Below are 17,167 nucleotides of genomic sequence, written 5' to 3'. Positions count from 1 at the left end.
AGGTGACAAGTTACTTCCCTAAAAGTTATACATGCCCTCAAACACTCTCCAAAAGATATCGACGAATGGGGACGAGCAAGACCATAATTAGTTGGACTATACCTCACGGGCTGGGGTGAGTGACGAGCACACACATCTTTAATAGAAAAGCTGGAGAACAAATGAAGGGTCGGATATCGAATCAGATATATATATAACGTGCTTTCGGGTTAAATATATCTTATATAACAAACATAATTCCTTTTGGCAAAAATTTAAAGAAACAAAATAATTTAATAATTTAATTTAATTTAATTTAATTTACACAATAATCCTTTCATTTATTTTCTTAAATCAAGTGTTTTTATAACAACGTAGTCCCTACAATTACAACTATTCGTAAGCATCAGCCAAACAAACATTAATCCTTTGACTACATGTTCAACTTTAAACATAATCAACAAACAAGCTGATTCTATCACACCTCTGCATCAACCTTTTTTACTTTAATTTTCTTTTCATCTTTTCTGCTATCCCAATTTGCCATTTTACCTGCGTCCAACCAAGAAACAAATAAATTATATATATAATGGTACTATAATTGTTAAGAAATGGCTTAAAATTGGTAGTGGATTGTTGTTGTTGGTAGTGGGTTGTTGGTGGTAGTGGATTAGTGGATGGTTGTTGGTGTCCATTTTCAACCACAAATCTTTGCCAAAGTTTTGGACAATTATGTCCTTGAACTCTCTTATAAATAGAGAGGTTCATTAGCCATATTCATCATCCCAAACCAAGAGAGAGCAAAGCTTGTTCTTTGAAAGCTAGGATTTTAGCTTTCGGGTTTTCTATAGGGGTTGAGAGTTGTGAGGTTCTCGGGTTGTGTCTTGAGTGTAAAACACTTGTAATCTTCATCTTGTTATAGTGAAATTTCTTTTCGCCTCTGCCCGTGGACGTAGGCATTAAAGCCGAACCACGTAAATCCTTGTGTTCACTTTATTTTTCGTTCCGGTCAATTTACTTGTAGTCATATCGGAGTTCTCGAATCGATCCTTTCCGCAACAAATTGGTATCAGAGCGTAGTTGAAGGAGTGATAATATTTTCTGAATTGCCCTGTGACTGCAGCTTTGTCTGATCTTTCACATCAGGAAGAAAATATTATCATTCATTCAAAGGTTCCAAATTATGGCTACAAGTGTTTCATCGACTAAGTATGATGTCGAGAAATTTACCGGGAAAAATAGTTTCAGTTTATGGCGCATCAAGATGCGGGCAGTGCTGGTTCAACAAGGATTGCTAAAAGCATTGTCTGGTAAAGATAAATTACCAAGCACGCTTTCGGAAGAGCAAAAGGATGACATGCTAGAAAGAGCACATAGTGCTATTCTGCTATGTCTAGGAGATGAAGTGCTACGAGAAGTAGCGGATGAGAAAACCGCGTCCGGTTTGTGGCTCCGGTTAGAGAGCAAGTACATGACGAAGTCATTGACGAACCGGCTCTACCTCAAGCAAAGACTCTATGCCCTGAAGATGGAGGAAGGTACACCTGTTTCCCAGCACCTGGATAAATTCAATTCCATTATCATGGATTTGAATAATATCGATAACAAAATCGATGATGAGGACCAAGCAATAATTGTTTTGTGTTCTTTGCCTCCCTCGTATGAGAATTTTGTTGATACAATGATGTACGGTCGTGATGACCTGACTCTAGAGGAGGTGAAAAATGCCTTAAGTTCCAGTGAGTTGAGGAAGAAAATCACTGGTAAGGTGGTCGAAAACAATGAAGGCGAAGGCTTGGTTGCTCGAGGAAGATCCAAGGCAAAGGGTGGAAGTTCAAGTAAAAGCCATCCTAGATCGCAGTCCAAGAAGAGAATACAGTGCTACTACTGTAAGAAGTACGGGCACATGAAGGTAGATTGTCCGAAAAGGAAGGAGAAATCAGAATCACAGGAGCAACAAAATGATCGTGCGAATGTAGCTGATGCAGATTCTTCAAGTGATGCCGAGATCGTTCTTGCAGTATCCGACTCTTACGCTGGTGGGAGATGGATTCTTGATACGGGAGCTACATTTCATATAAGTACTTCGAAAGATGCATTCTCAACATACGAGAAGCATTCTGGTTCAGTACTAATGGGAAATGACCACGCATGTCAAGTCATGGGGATTGGCACAGTTCGTATAAAGATGTTTGACGGTATTGTTAGAACTCTAACTGATGTTCGGCACATTCCAGAAATGAAGAAAAATTTGATCTCTTTGAGTACGTTGGACAAGAAAGGCTTTCGGTACTCTGCTGAAGGTGGAGTTCTCAAGGTATTCTCGGGTGCTTTGACTGTGATACGTGGTAATTTGGAGCGGGGCCTTTACTTCCTCGATGGTTCCTCGGTTACAGGTGTTGCGGGAGTGTCATCATCAGATGATCTAGATTCTGACACCACGAAGTTATGGCATATGCGGCTCGGGCATATGAGCGAGAGAGGCTTATCGGTGCTAAGCAAACGAGGATTATTGTCTGGGCAGTGTACAGGAAAGTTGAATTTCTGTGAGCACTGCGTCTTCGGTAAGCAGACTCGGGTAAAGTTCAGCACTGGGATTCACAAGACAAAAGGCACAGTGGATTACTTCCATTCTGACCTTTGGGGGCCTTCTCCGACAATTTCTAAAGGTGGTTACAGATATCTGCTTACCTTTATCGATGATTACTCGAGAAAGGTTTGGGTGTATTTTCTGAAGAGCAAGTATGAGGTTCTCATCAACTTCAAGCAATTTAAAGCTTTGATCGAAAATCAAACAGGAAAGAAGATCAAGCGATTCCGGACGGATAATGGCTTGGAGTTTTGCTCAGGTGAATTCAATGAGTTCTGCAAAAATGAAGGAATAGTGAGACACCGCACTGTTCGTCGAACACCACAACAAAATGGAGTTGCAGAACGCATGAATAGAACTCTCTTGGAGCGAGCTCGTTGCATGCGATCAAATGCTGGGCTCGGTGAAGAATTTTGGGCTGAAGCTGTTAATACTGCTTGTTATTTGGTTAACAGATCTCCGTCAACAGCTATTGAGCTGAAGACTCCTGAGGAAGTATGGTCTGGTTCTCCTGCTGATTACTCTGGTTTAAGAGTGTTTGGCTGCCCTGCGTATGCTCATGTAAATGAGGGAAAACTCAAACCGAGGGCGAAGAAATGCATATTTCTTGGATACGGCCAAGGGGTGAAAGGATACAGGTTGTGGTGTCCTGATCCGGTTTCGTCCAAGTTCATCATCAGCAGAGATGTGACTTTTGATGAGTCATCCATGCTTCGATCCACCACAAATTCCCGGGAAAAGGAGGAGTCAGATAGAATGGGAGATCACGGTGTTGAGAAGCAGGTGGAGTGTCAGGTGGACGCTCCAATTCCTACGGAAGGTACTTCAGTCCAGGATGATCAAGTTGAGGTGCAAGATTCCGATGAAGATGAGTCACCTCAAGAAAAACCATATAGCATTGCCACTGGAAGAACGAAGAGACAAATCAAACCAAATCCGCGTTACGCTAATCTGGTGTCTTTCGCGCTCAGTGTGGCGGAGTCCATTGGTATAGAACCTTCCAGTTATAATGAGGCTGTCACGTGTGATGAGTCGGCACAGTGGGCAATTGCTATGAGTGAGGAGATAGAATCTCTTCACAAGAACCATACTTGGGAGTTGGTTAAGCCGCCAAGTAACCAGAAGATAGTTGGTTGCAAATGGGTCTTCAAGAAAAAGGAAGGCATCCTAGGGGTTGAAGCAACTAGATTCAAGGCACGATTGGTTGCTAAAGGCTTCACTCAGAAAGAGGGGATTGACTACAATGAAGTTTTCTCCCCAGTCGTAAAGCATTCTTCCATTCGTGTATTACTTGCCATGGTGGCCAAGTCTGATCTAGAACTTGAGCAGCTTGACGTAAAAACGGCGTTCTTGCATGGTGAGCTCGAGGAAACAATCTACATGCGTCAACCAGAGGGTTTTACAGTTCCTGGTAAAGAAGACCATGTCTGTCTATTAAAGAAGTCTTTATATGGATTGAAACAATCCCCAAGGCAGTGGTACAAGCGGTTTGATAGCTTCATGATTCAGCATGGTTACACAAGATGTGACTATGATGCTTGTGTCTATCATCGGAAGCTCTCAGATGGTTCGCACATTTATTTGTTGCTGTATGTTGATGACATGTTAATTGCTTCCAAAAACATGTCGGAAATCAACAAGTTAAAGTCGCAGTTGAGTGGTGAGTTCGAGATGAAGGATCTGGGTGCTGCCAAGAAAATTTTGGGCATGGATATTCACAGAGATCGCAAGGCGGGCAAGCTTCGTGTGTCGCAGAAGAACTACATTGAAAAGGTTCTTCAACGCTTCGGCATGGATAAAGCGAAAACTGTGAGTACTCCGTTGGCACCACATTTCAAACTCTCTGCAGAGTTGTCACCACAATCTGATGAAGAAAAGCAGCAAATGTCTCACATTCCATACTCGAGTGCAGTTGGAAGCGTGATGTATGCAATGGTTTGCACTCGTCCAGACATTTCACATGCAGTTAGTGTGGTCAGCAGATACATGAGTTGTCCTGGCAAGGAACACTGGCAGGCCGTGAAATGGATTCTCAGGTACTTGAGAGGTTCTGCAGATTTATGCTTGGTATATGATCAGAGTGACTGCACTAGCAGTGTCACGGGCTATGTGGACTCTGATTATGCTGGAGATCTGGACAAAAGAAGATCTCTGACGGGTTATGTTTTCACTTATTCTGGAGGAGCCATTAGTTGGAAAGCTGTGTTACAGTCTACCGTAGCCTTATCTACGACTGAGGCGGAATATATGGCGTTAGCAGAAGCAGTGAAAGAAGCATTGTGGATGAAAGGTCTAGTAAGCAGTTTGGGTTTACAACAGGATTTCACTGTTGTATTTTGCGATAGCCAGAGTGCCATACATCTGACTAAAAATCAGATGTTTCATGAACGGACCAAACACATTGATGTCAGATATCATTTTGTTCGGGAACATGTTACGCAAGGTGACATTGTTATCAGCAAGGTTGCTACCGAGAAGAATCCTGCAGATATGTTAACTAAGGTGATCCCTGCATATAAGTTCAAGCATTGCTTGGACTTGATAGGTATTCGGGATTGATTAGCGCCAGAGAGGCGTTTGGAAGAGGTGATCCAGTTCGAGGAATTCACTATGATGTTCAGCTTGGTAAATTTCAAGCCAAGGTGGAGATTTGTTAAGAAATGGCTTAAAATTGGTAGTGGATTGTTGTTGTTGGTAGTGGGTTGTTGGTGGTAGTGGATTAGTGGATGGTTGTTGGTGTCCATTTTCAACCACAAATCTTTGCCAAAGTTTTGGACAATTATGTCCTTGAACTCTCTTATAAATAGAGAGGTTCATTAGCCATATTCATCATCCCAAACCAAGAGAGAGCAAAGCTTGTTCTTTGAAAGCTAGGATTTTAGCTTTCGGGTTTTCTATAGGGGTTGAGAGTTGTGAGGTTCTCGGGTTGTGTCTTGAGTGTAAAACACTTGTAATCTTCATCTTGTTATAGTGAAATTTCTTTTCGCCTCTGCCCGTGGACGTAGGCATTAAAGCCGAACCACGTAAATCCTTGTGTTCACTTTATTTTTCGTTCCGGTCAATTTACTTGTAGTCATATCGGAGTTCTCGAATCGATCCTTTCCGCAACAATAATGTTAGTGATATATAAAAATTAAATCGAAATTATATCATATTAATAGTTATTTATACATTTTTATATAGATAGAGGACTCACCTATGCTTTGAAGAATAGGGAGGGCATGTGGGACTCGGAATATGGGTTTTGCAAGATGACCTGATCGGAGGAATAGGCGAATGGTCATCCGGCACAACACCACCTACGGCCACCACCTCTTCATTCAACCGCCTTGCTAGTGCCATCATCATCGGGTTTGTAGTCAAAATTCCACTGAAAACCACCATTACCACCATCATTATAACTACAACAATCCTAACAAATTTTCTGCCCTCCATTTTTATTAGAAAGAAAGCAAGTTTAATTAATGTTTGGACAAGAAAACAATCAACTATCTGGGATATAGGAGAGCACAAAGTGTGCTATTTATAGACATAGAATTTAAAGTGAACAGATTCTCTTTGTCTAGTGTACTTTGCTTCTTGTACCATACTACTTATTGACAACTCACAAAACCAGCAATTGTTTTTCTATTATTCTACCAACACTCTTTTTCTTATCCTTTTGCTGCCTTTGCTATCATTTATGTGACTTGAAAAGTCATACACATCTTTATGGGAAAGCTGCATATATACATAGATTCATTGTCAAACTCCTCATTTTTGTTTGACATATATGCATAGATAGAGAGAGAGCATGATATTAAAGGTTATATGCTTTTTTAGGAATTTTTGTTTGACATATATACATAGAGAGAGAGAGCATGATGTTAAAGGATATATGCTTTTTTTAGGAATATGATTCTTTAAAAAATTATGAAAATCATTAATTATGGGAATGATTTGATTTCTATAGTAGAGTTGGATGTTGCCATTTTCTCAGGCAACACTACCCTAAAATCTCGTCCATAAAAACAATTTTTTTGGTGCCACCTAATAAATTGGCGGCATAAGACTGAAGCATATAGAGGCGAAACATTCAGGGACCTGATAAAATAATTATCTTTTTCAGATTGGTTGAAAAAATGTGCCTTATGAAAGTATTGTGGCACCTAATTGAACTTTTGAAACTAATTTTAAATAACCTTTAAAAGATATAAGAATAACAAAAATAAACTCTTCTCGTTTTTTTTTTAAAATAATTAACTTAAAAAACTATATAAAATTCTTATTTAAATTACCCAATAAACTTAAAAAATTATATTGGGTAATTTAAATGAGAATTTTATATATTTTTAATTTTTTAAATGAGAAGAGTTTATTTTTATTATTCTTATATCTTTTAACGCTATTTAAATTTAATTTCAAAATGGGATAGACTTAACATATAAATAGACCAAAAGTTTAATTATGTGCCGACATACTGTCATGTGTTACTCTTTCTTTCTAATTAAACCAAGATTAAAATTATTATCTAGCTAAACATCGATCAAATTTTGGTATTTGAATTGTGAGATTCAATATTCTACTTAATCTTTTTAATTAAAATATTCGGTTTTTTTTTTCAATTCAAGAGATAAATAAAACTATCTTATAATATTAAGACTCCTTTATATAATATTAGAAACGATACCCGTCATTTCTTAAGACGAAATTGAATATAAAATCTTAAAATTCCCAAAATCTCAATTTTTCTAGGAAATATCAACTTATAATCAAGAAATTCAAATTGAAATGGAATGCAAAGCGACTGATTCTTATGTTTGGTTCGCTGTAATGGGTATGCGATTACCCATCTATTCCGCGCGCCTCACCTAATCCGGCGTTTGGTTCACTGTATGCCTATTACAGGCGTATTACATTACCGGCCTATTCCCCAAAATCTCTGCTTTTGTATTCCCTTCCCAAAACGACGATTAGCTATTACGGACGTCTTCCCAATTTCTATGCCCTGTTTTACCCTCCCAGTCTTTTTCAACCAACGCTGAAAACTCGACTCTTTCCAGCTCCCTCTCTGAACAAGTCTTTAACAACCATTTCCCCATTTCCCGTTTCCCCTCTTCCCCAAATCAGAATCCCTAAACCTTGCCCGACTTTGAACAAGTCTTTAATTTGTTTTTTTGTTATGTTGTTTAACTTTGTTAGTTCTTTGGTGCCAGAGCTGAAAACCCGATCAAGAAGTACTTTGAAGGGTATGAAGAGGCACTCCCTTCAGTTCTTGAGGCCATTTTGCGGAGAAAGTTGGCTGGGAAGCATAAGGAGACCGATGATGAATTTATGGATGAATTGGAGGTGCAACCACGAGTCGATGTGGATGATGAAAAGTTCGAGTCAAATTTTACTAATTTGTACTCGACTGGTGATGAAGAGGACTCTTCGCTGGGACAAACTCCTCCCAGGTTTTTATTGATTTTAATATCATATATGTTCTTTTCTATGTAAGGCTTTCTGGTTCTATTATACTGGATTGCTTTACTTTCTATCGTGGACCTGTAAATCTCTGCCAATTCTAGCTTATCATTTGCAATACTGATGGATGTTTAGATTATCAATCTATTTTCTTGTGAAATGATCGAATGCAATATTTTCAGGGTGTCTTTGTGTAGTGAAATGAGTGGTAGACTTGGTAAACTTGCATGTGTTACAAAATTGAATCTAGAGATCCGTTTCCCAGTCTTGACTTGAGCAACTTACTGCCAATCTTCCTCCAAAGTAGTTTCCTAATCAATTTGGCTTTATGTTTAATAATGAGAGTTTGCTATTGGTTTTTCTTGTTAGAGATCTGTGTGTTTGTTATAGTTGGTTATAGGTAAAATGTAGGGACGAATTGAAAGAGAGTAGAATGAGTGTGCTTCAGGTTATTATTGTTGGATTGAGAGAAAACTAATAGCTGACAAGGTCTATGAATCTTATGGTGCAAAGGCAATGTGTTTGGCTTCAGCATATATGGAGTATATAACTGGGCTTCATTTTGACTGTCCTTATGGTAATTGATATTTTCTTTGATTGCAGGATGATTCCTTGCAAAGACTAAGCATGGGGTGGCAGCTTTCGCTGGTGTGAATTGAAGGCTTATGAGGGGATTCTTGCACCATATGACAAGACAAGAGAATGGTTATTCCTGATGCTCTCAAGTTTTGCAGTAGTTGGTTTCTTTTGTGGAATTTAGAATTTCGTTTTCTTACTTGCTTCTGTGGATAGTTAGTCATGCTCAATGTTTTTAAAATTGGTGGAGAAAATAACATTAGCCTGGAGTAAATATGAAATATAACATTGAACGCTTTTATGTAGGTTATTTTCAAGTTTTGTTTTTGGCTGTTCGTAATTCTGAATTCTCTTCACGAACATTGGTGTTGCCTTGGATATTATATAAGTTTCTGTTTCTGATTGTTCGTATGCTCGACTATGAAATGGTTCCTATTAGCACAAAGGAGTGCATAATGAATTAGACTTCCTTCCTGTCATTTAAACTAAATATTCTTTATTGCTTACTAACTGAGCATGTTGTTTTCTAATTATGCCGTTTTCAAGGTATTCATTTTCATTTTCTTTCATTCCTGGAAAACCCCTTTTCTCTCCTTTGCTTCTTCTTACCAAGATTCGGCAATATATATCAGTTTGAGGGCTCATAAGGTTTCTGCAATTAAGCTGTAGGTTAAGGGGTTGGACTGGTACTTGTGGCTTGTGATTGCGGTTGCTTTTAGTGCCCAAACAAATTCAATCCTTGACATGCTGGTTCTTGTGACTTGTGGTTTACTTTTGGTGCCAAAACAAATTTAATCCTTGACATGCTGGTAGTTGTGGCTTGCGGTTGCTTTTAGTGCCAAAACATAGCAACTTTTCTGTAATTGATTATGTGTTCAATGTCACACATTTTGAAGCTTCATTTTTTTTGATTATTTTGAACTTCAATTTCATATGCTTATTTCAGATGTATGGTTGCCAAGTTAATGGCTTTGTTTTCCTTGTACAAGATCCAGCCAAGTTAATGTTTAATATTTTTTTAAATTTGTCTAATTCTTTTTATTGCTTTTTCTCTTTAAATTGTTTTATTTATAAATTTATTATTCTAATAAATAAATGTCATGTTAAAAAATGAGAAAAATAGATATTCATTTATTTATAAATATTTTTATAATTTTGTATGTATTTTTATCGAAAAATAAATGTTTAAATTTTTTAGTTTTTTAATTTTTATTTTGAATTTTAAGAATAATGGTTAAATTTATATAATATGTAAAATTGAAGGTTAAGTTTATTGAATTTTTTAAAGTTAGGACCAGATTAATAGAATTTGTAAGTATTGTAGTATTATATATATTATGATTTTAGAAAATTCATATAAGAATATTTAATATTAAGAATTTTATTAAATTATATATTTTTATTAAATTATATTTAATAATAATTATGTTAAATTATATTTTATAGTATTATATATTATGATTTTAGAAAATTCATATAAGAATATTTAATATTAAGAATTTTACTAAATTATATATTTTTATTAAATTATATTTAATAATAATTATGTTAAAATATGATTAAATTATTTATTATTTATATTAATAATCTTATTAAAATTTAATAACAATAACAATAATCATTCACCTAAACAAATTTATGTTAAGGGTATTCTAGTTATTTTAGTTTTTTTCCATTATGCTATTACACCTCTATTCCATTCAACCAAACACAATAATATTATTACGCCTCTATTCCATTAGATTCAACCAAACAATTGATTTGCTATTACGCCTCTATTCCATTACACATTTATTCCATTACGCCTCTATTCTAATACAGCGAACCAAACGTGCTGTATTGTCTGGTGTACTTTGCTTCTCGTACCATGCTAATTATTGACAAATCGTGACCAAAACAATTTGTCAAATCAGAACATCTAAAACAGAAGGTTTTCTTCTTCTTCTACTCCTATCAACACACTCCTTTGCTATAATGGTTGATGTCACTTGAAAAGCCAGACACAACCATATTTAATAATTAGGCTATTAATTAATTGTAAACTCTTTTTGGTTTTATATAAAAGATAACGTGTGAGATGAAGTTCGGATAACAATAATAATGTTAAAAGATTATATACAGCTTCATGTTTCTTTTTCTTTATAAGGATACAATATGGATAAATAAAGGTATTGTTATCAACGTAGGGGACATAAGTTCGAGTGAGCTGAAATGTATTGTTCTCTTATTTATGAGGTGAGAAGAAGTTATGGGTAGTGCTAGACATTGTGTCAAAAAGAGCAGATATAATCAGAATTTATAATGAGATTATTAAAAAAAAATTTATATCAACTAGTAATGAAGTATTGGTCTAATGATAATATAAAGTTTTGAAAATAATATTTAATTTTTAACTTTAACTTTTTTTAATAAATTATAATAACATGATAAAACCCGAATAACCAACACGACTAATATTAAATTAATTGGAGAAATTAAAATTTAATTCAAACAAGTCAGATCATATTGTCACTTGCAACAAAATCATACCCTCTTTGTCTATATATATATAGGTAAAGATGCCAATAAGAAAATCTTTTTAATACTTTTAAAATTGTCGGTGATTTTCGACAGAGTTTCTGCTGTGCAAGAAATTTTAGACTTTTCAAAATCTCGTCTTCACCATTAAAGTTGGCTGGTGATTCTTTCGGTTGGTGGACGGTGCGTTATTTACCCCTACTCGCGTCGCGTACTAAGATTTGCGCACGATTTTGATTGGTGAAAACGTTTCCCTGTTCACTACGTACATAGTTTGCTTAGTCTGGGTTTTTCTTTTATTTAATGTATAAATAATAAATAAAATCAAGTAGGAATAATACAAATTAAAATTTTAGAAATATTTCAAGGCAACTTCATTTGTTTTAATTATTATTTAGATATTTATTGATAAAGTCTGAACAAACAAACGCCACTACTATGACTCAAACCTAAGTTACATTTTAGGCAATTAACACTTTTGATTATCAAGCCATCACATAAAGTTTGAAGTTTTTTTTTGTAAATTGCATATATCTAACTCAAGAGTTAATTTGTTTGTGGAAAACCGAGGACCAAGAAACAAAAATGAAAAAAATTGAGGACGAGATTAAATTATAATGAATAGTTCTATCCAGCTAAACTAATCACCTCTACTGAAGGTTCCCTTCAAGGTGGAAGTGAGATGGAGAGGGTTCTTGTCGGCCTTGGGTGGGATGGATTCGGCTATACAAATGGAAAGTTGAAAGGATGGGTGTTCACAATTTTACTAAGGTGGTATCGTCGATAGCCGATTGGGTTTGGAGGTGGATGTGAACCAAACACCCATTTGCCATACTTTTTATTTCTCTATACTAGGGATTAAGAGTGGATGTCCTCAATCATTCCGTTTTACCCCATTAAATAAATTATACAGATAATCATTCAATTATAAATAAAAAAAATTATTGAAGTATTTAAAATAAAAATATAAAAAATTATTGAAGTATTTAAAATAAAAATATATATAATTTAAATATTTACGTTATATAATTAGTTTATTTTAATCACTCGCATTAAAATATTAAATGAAATTTTAACATGACATTTTTAATTTAATTTAAAAATGAGGTAACTCAAAATATTTTGAGACATTTGCATTAATTGGGTCTCTTGTGTGAGTTTCTAACGCAGCAATGAAGAGGAAGGAATTGGGAAGGTTGACATGTTTCGTGTTTGCTCTAGGGCAAGACACTGCTCACCCTCAACATGCAACCAAAGGTCTCGAATCAACAAGTCTCGCTTCACTCTCCAGTGTTAATTTTCTGTCAAGACGAGTTCAAAGAAAGGCTTGAATGTGAGATTTGTTTGTCTGAGCTTGTAGAAGGAAAGAAAGCTAGGCTGCTTCCAAAATATAACCATGGTTTCCACGTTGTTTGTATTCATATATGGTTTCAATCACACTCCACTTGTCCTCTTTATAGAAACCCCATTGTTGTTGGTGATGAGTTTGAGAATTCAAATCACCTTGTTTTAGGAGATGAAGCGAATGTTCAAGTTCATCTTCAGTCTCCAAATGATGGTTTTGTGTAATACCTCACATTTGATCTGATCGTCGGTGTAGCGACGTAAAATTTTCGCTAGGTCGCTAATTATGGCGATTTAGTGAAAACTTGAAAGCTAAAGTTTGATTTTGAAATAAAAAGGGAGTCGCCACCGATCCTTTTTTTTAGGTGTGATCGGACACCTATTAGATTTTTTTTCTTTTTAAAACAAAAAGAATGCCGAGTTTAGGTCTACGTCAAAAAGCCAGAGAAAAATTAGGGTTCGGGAGTCGGTTACGCGCGAGGAAGGTATTAGCACCCTCGCGATGCCCAAAATTGGTATATTGTAAAATACGTGTTGTCTTGATTTTCAAAAATACGAGTTCAATGTAACATTTAGTTGTGATCTGGTTGAAACACGAGAATATTCAATTCTTTTGATTTTTGAGAAGGACATACCGTTTTAACACGAGTCGATTGATGTTCACCCAACATAGCGTTGAAATCGGCGACTTAGTATTAAACCAATACGTTGCCTCATGTATTGAAGTTAATTAGGAAAACAAGAATAAGATTTTCGAAATAGTCCAAAGCAAATTGATAAAATAAATGAATGACAAAGCTAGAAATATATTGAAGCAAATATAAGTGTGACAATTAAAAATAATAAAGATATATGCGATATTAAACGTAATACTAGAATTGAACACGAAATAGAAACAATGAATGCATATATATAATGATGATTCTAAGAGTATGTACGTAATATAGGAATGAAAAAATGTTTACATAATAATACTAAATATAGGTACATAATATATATATATACATAACATATTTAAAATGAACATATACAATGTACATATATAATAAACACATACTAATAACAATAATAATAATAGTAATAATAGAAAGATATATGTACACCAAATAACACCTAACAATATAATCAGTGGCAATATGGAAAATAACAAGTATATTAATGAGCATAATAATATATGAAAATAATGCTATATATATAAATATATATACACGTATAATAAAATATATGTACTAATATTAATAATAAGTATAATAGGAATAAAATAAATCTAATAATAATATATACATGATATATAAATAAATACAAGGTTTAAAAGGCATATATATTCGTAATATATAAAAACGTATATAGAATATAATATTAAAACATTTACATAATATATATACACACATAATTATAATGTTAAAAAAAATGCTAATATTAAGAACAATACTAATATTACATAAAGATACACCTATATATATATTAAAGATATATACATATATAATGAAATACATGAATAATATGATATTTAAAAAATGCATACGTGATATGTATAATAAAAATAATAATATACATAATATAAGAATATAAGAGTATTAAAAATATAAATAAAAATAGTGAAGAAATGAGTAAAAATAATATACATAATAATAAGAAAATATTATAATAAGTACTAAAAAATATCTATATATATACATGTATAATGATGATAAAAAATAATAATAATAGTGAAAATAATAGATATAATAATAATAGAAATGATAATACTGTATGAAAAGTATATATACATACACATATACTAAAATATATACTAACATTAATAATAAATATAATATTATAATACTAATAATAATAACATGAAATTAAAGTAACTAAAAAAAACACTATAGATAAGTATATACGTATGCATATGTAATGAAGATATACACTAATATATAATAATAATAATAATAAGTAACAATAATATAACAATAATAATAGCAAAATTAATATTACAAATTTTATTTGAGAGCAAAAACGACAAAAAGGACGAAATTGAGATCAAAATAGAATTTTGGGGCGAAATTAGAAATAAAATAGGACACAGGGCCAAATTGCAACCCGCGCATGACTTAGAGGGACCAAGAGCGCAATATTCCCAGTTATTAAAACGCTGCACAGTAAGAGGGACTCAATTGAAAAGTGTAACAAATTGCAAAGTCGAATTAAAAATCAAAATAAACTTGATTGAAGAACAATAAAAATGCGGAAGGGCCAAAAGCGTAATTAGCCCTTCCGCTACAAAAACACACGGATCCTAGCGGGTAGGGTCGGGTCGACCCAATCCAGGGCAAAACGACGTCGTTTTGTGCCCTGAAATTTAATGCCAAAACGGCACCGTTTTTAAAGGCTATAAATAGCCTAAAAATCAGAAAAAAAAATTCATTTGGAGCTTGGAAAGAAAAAAAAAGAGGGAGAGGGAGAGCTGGGGCGAATTCCGGTGGGGAGCCCGGCCATCGATCCATCGCCGGCCCCGGCGCCGGCCACCGTGAGAAAGTAAAAATTTTATATTTTTTTGTTTTATATTTTTTTTACATTTTACAATATGTATGTATATGTATGTTAAAAAAGAAAAAAAAAGAAAGGAAAAGAAAAATGAACAAATTACCTTCCGGTTTCTGTTTTCGTTCGTTGTTTTCTTTTATGTTTTTCCTCTGTTTTTTCTATTTGATTTATGCTATATGTTGTTTAAATCTCTTTGCTGGTATTGATGTTCCCAAATGGTTGAATCTGCTATTTTTTATTTATCCCCCAATCTTCTTTTTACAACATTTCATTCGGGTTTTATAACCCTTTTACATTCATTTTTATTGTTTCTATCCCTTCGTTTTACTGTTTGCAGGTATTGTGGCGGTGGAGCAGAGCTGGTGGCGCCAGGGGATGGTGCTGGTGGCTGGTGTCAGAGGGCAAATGGGCAAGTGGCTGAGTCGGCTAGGGTTTTTTTCTGATTTGTTTTGTATTTGGTATTGGGCTGATGTTAGTGGGTTAGGGTGTAATTGGGTTTTGGGTTATAATGTAAATGGGCTGCGGTTTAAGTGGGTTTATGGTTTTGTAAGGTTAGTGGGTAAGGGTTGGCTGATGTGTATTGGGTAGGTTTAGTTTGGGTTCAATTTGTTGGGTTTGTAAAAATGTAAATGGGTCATGGGGTTTAATGTAAATGGGTCAAAATTGGCCTATAACAACTGCCCTTCTTTGCTCATTGTCGTGTAACGGGAATAGAGCAGATATATAATGAAAGGCCAATTTTGCCCCGTCTTGCCGAGTCTTGACTTCATTGGTGCTCTTCTTGTTCAAGTAGTCTCTTTCCAGTCCATCGCATCTTGTAGCTTTGGCTCAATCCACTGCATCTTCTGATATATTCCTCGTAGCTTCACTCTACTTCAATGTAGCTTCAATTATATAAGACTTGTGGCTTCGATCTGGTCTTCTATCGTTTTAGTGAGATAAGGTTTGTAGTCTTCTCTTCTGTAACTTTAGAAAGGCAAGATTTGATATCCTTGATCAGCTCCACTGCAACTTCAGGGAGACAAGACTTGCAACTTTTAACCTGCTCCGCTGCAACTTCAGGGAGGCCAAATCTGGTGTCTTCCATCAGCTTCAATCTTTATTCTTACTCGGCATGTGATCTTGAGCTCAACTCATTTCTCGCAATATGAATTGACTCTTTAAAAACAGACATTAAAAACAAAAATTGAAAATAGCTCAGCACGTGAGCCAAGGCTCAACTTACCTCTCACAATATGGGTTGATTTTCTTGAAAAACAAAAATTAAAAAGAAGAAATTGAAAATACCTCAGTGTGCTCTGAGGCTCAACTCACCTCTCGCAATATGAGTTGATTTCTTTGAAAAATATAAACTAACAATACCTCAGCGTGCGACCCGAGGCTCAACTCACTACTCGCAATATGAGTCGATTTTTTTTAAAAGCATAAGTTGGAAAACGAAAATAAAAAATACCTCAGTGTGCCTTGAGGCTCAACTCACTTCTCGCAATATGAGTTGATTTTTGACAAACAGAAGTTGAAATTATCTCAGCGTGTCCTAAGGCTCAACTCACCTCTCGCAATATGAGTTGATTTTTTGAAAGATAGAAATTGAAAATACCTCAACGTGTCTTGAAGCTCAACTCACCTCTAGCAATATGAATTGATTTTTGAAAAACATAAATTGAAAAACAGAATTTGAAAATACCTCAGTGTGTCCTGAGGCTCAACTCACCTCTCGCAATATGAGTTGATTTTTGACAAACAGAAATTTAAATTACTTCAGTGTGTCCTGAGGCTCAACTCACTTCTCGCAATATGAGTTGATTTTTTTGAAAGATAGAAATTGAAAATACCTCAACGTGTCTTGAGGCTCAACTCACCTCTCGCAATATGAGTTGATTTTTGAAAACAAAAATAAAACATCAAAATACCAAAACCTATCATCTGGTGGAACTCAGGTGCCTTTTCCTTTGATTCAATACAGCTATTATCACATCCTCTTGCTCTACTAGAGTACCTGTATATGTCATGCATGATGTTATCATGATATGCACATGTTTATCTTAAATGCCTTTATGCCTACATGATTATGCTATGCGCCTTAGGCATGTTTGTCATATGTCCTTTTTCGTCACGATTTTTGAGGATCTGCGTTCATTTCTTTGACTCTTGACTTTCTCTTTAGGCGTTGTACCCGTCTCCAAGTTT

At 34.9% G+C, this 17,167-nt stretch overlaps 1 protein-coding gene across 1 annotated transcript; it reads left to right on the top strand.

Annotated features, from left to right (window-relative positions):
• The first annotated feature begins 12,352 nt into the window (after window positions 1–12,352).
• On the top strand, window positions 12,353–15,420 carry LOC121216314 (RING-H2 finger protein ATL3-like). Its single transcript, XM_041091924.1, has 2 exons — window positions 12,353–12,672; window positions 15,315–15,420. The coding sequence occupies exons 1-2, from the start codon at window positions 12,353–12,355 to the stop codon at window positions 15,418–15,420; spliced, it is 426 nt and encodes a 141-aa protein (XP_040947858.1).
• The last annotated feature ends 1,747 nt before the right edge of the window (window positions 15,421–17,167 follow it).

The sequence above is a fragment of the Gossypium hirsutum genome, chromosome A02 (genome assembly GCF_007990345.1).
Source record: "Gossypium hirsutum isolate 1008001.06 chromosome A02, Gossypium_hirsutum_v2.1, whole genome shotgun sequence".
NCBI lineage: Eukaryota > Viridiplantae > Streptophyta > Magnoliopsida > Malvales > Malvaceae > Gossypium > Gossypium hirsutum.
This window is presented reverse-complemented; position numbering and strand designations above follow the sequence as displayed.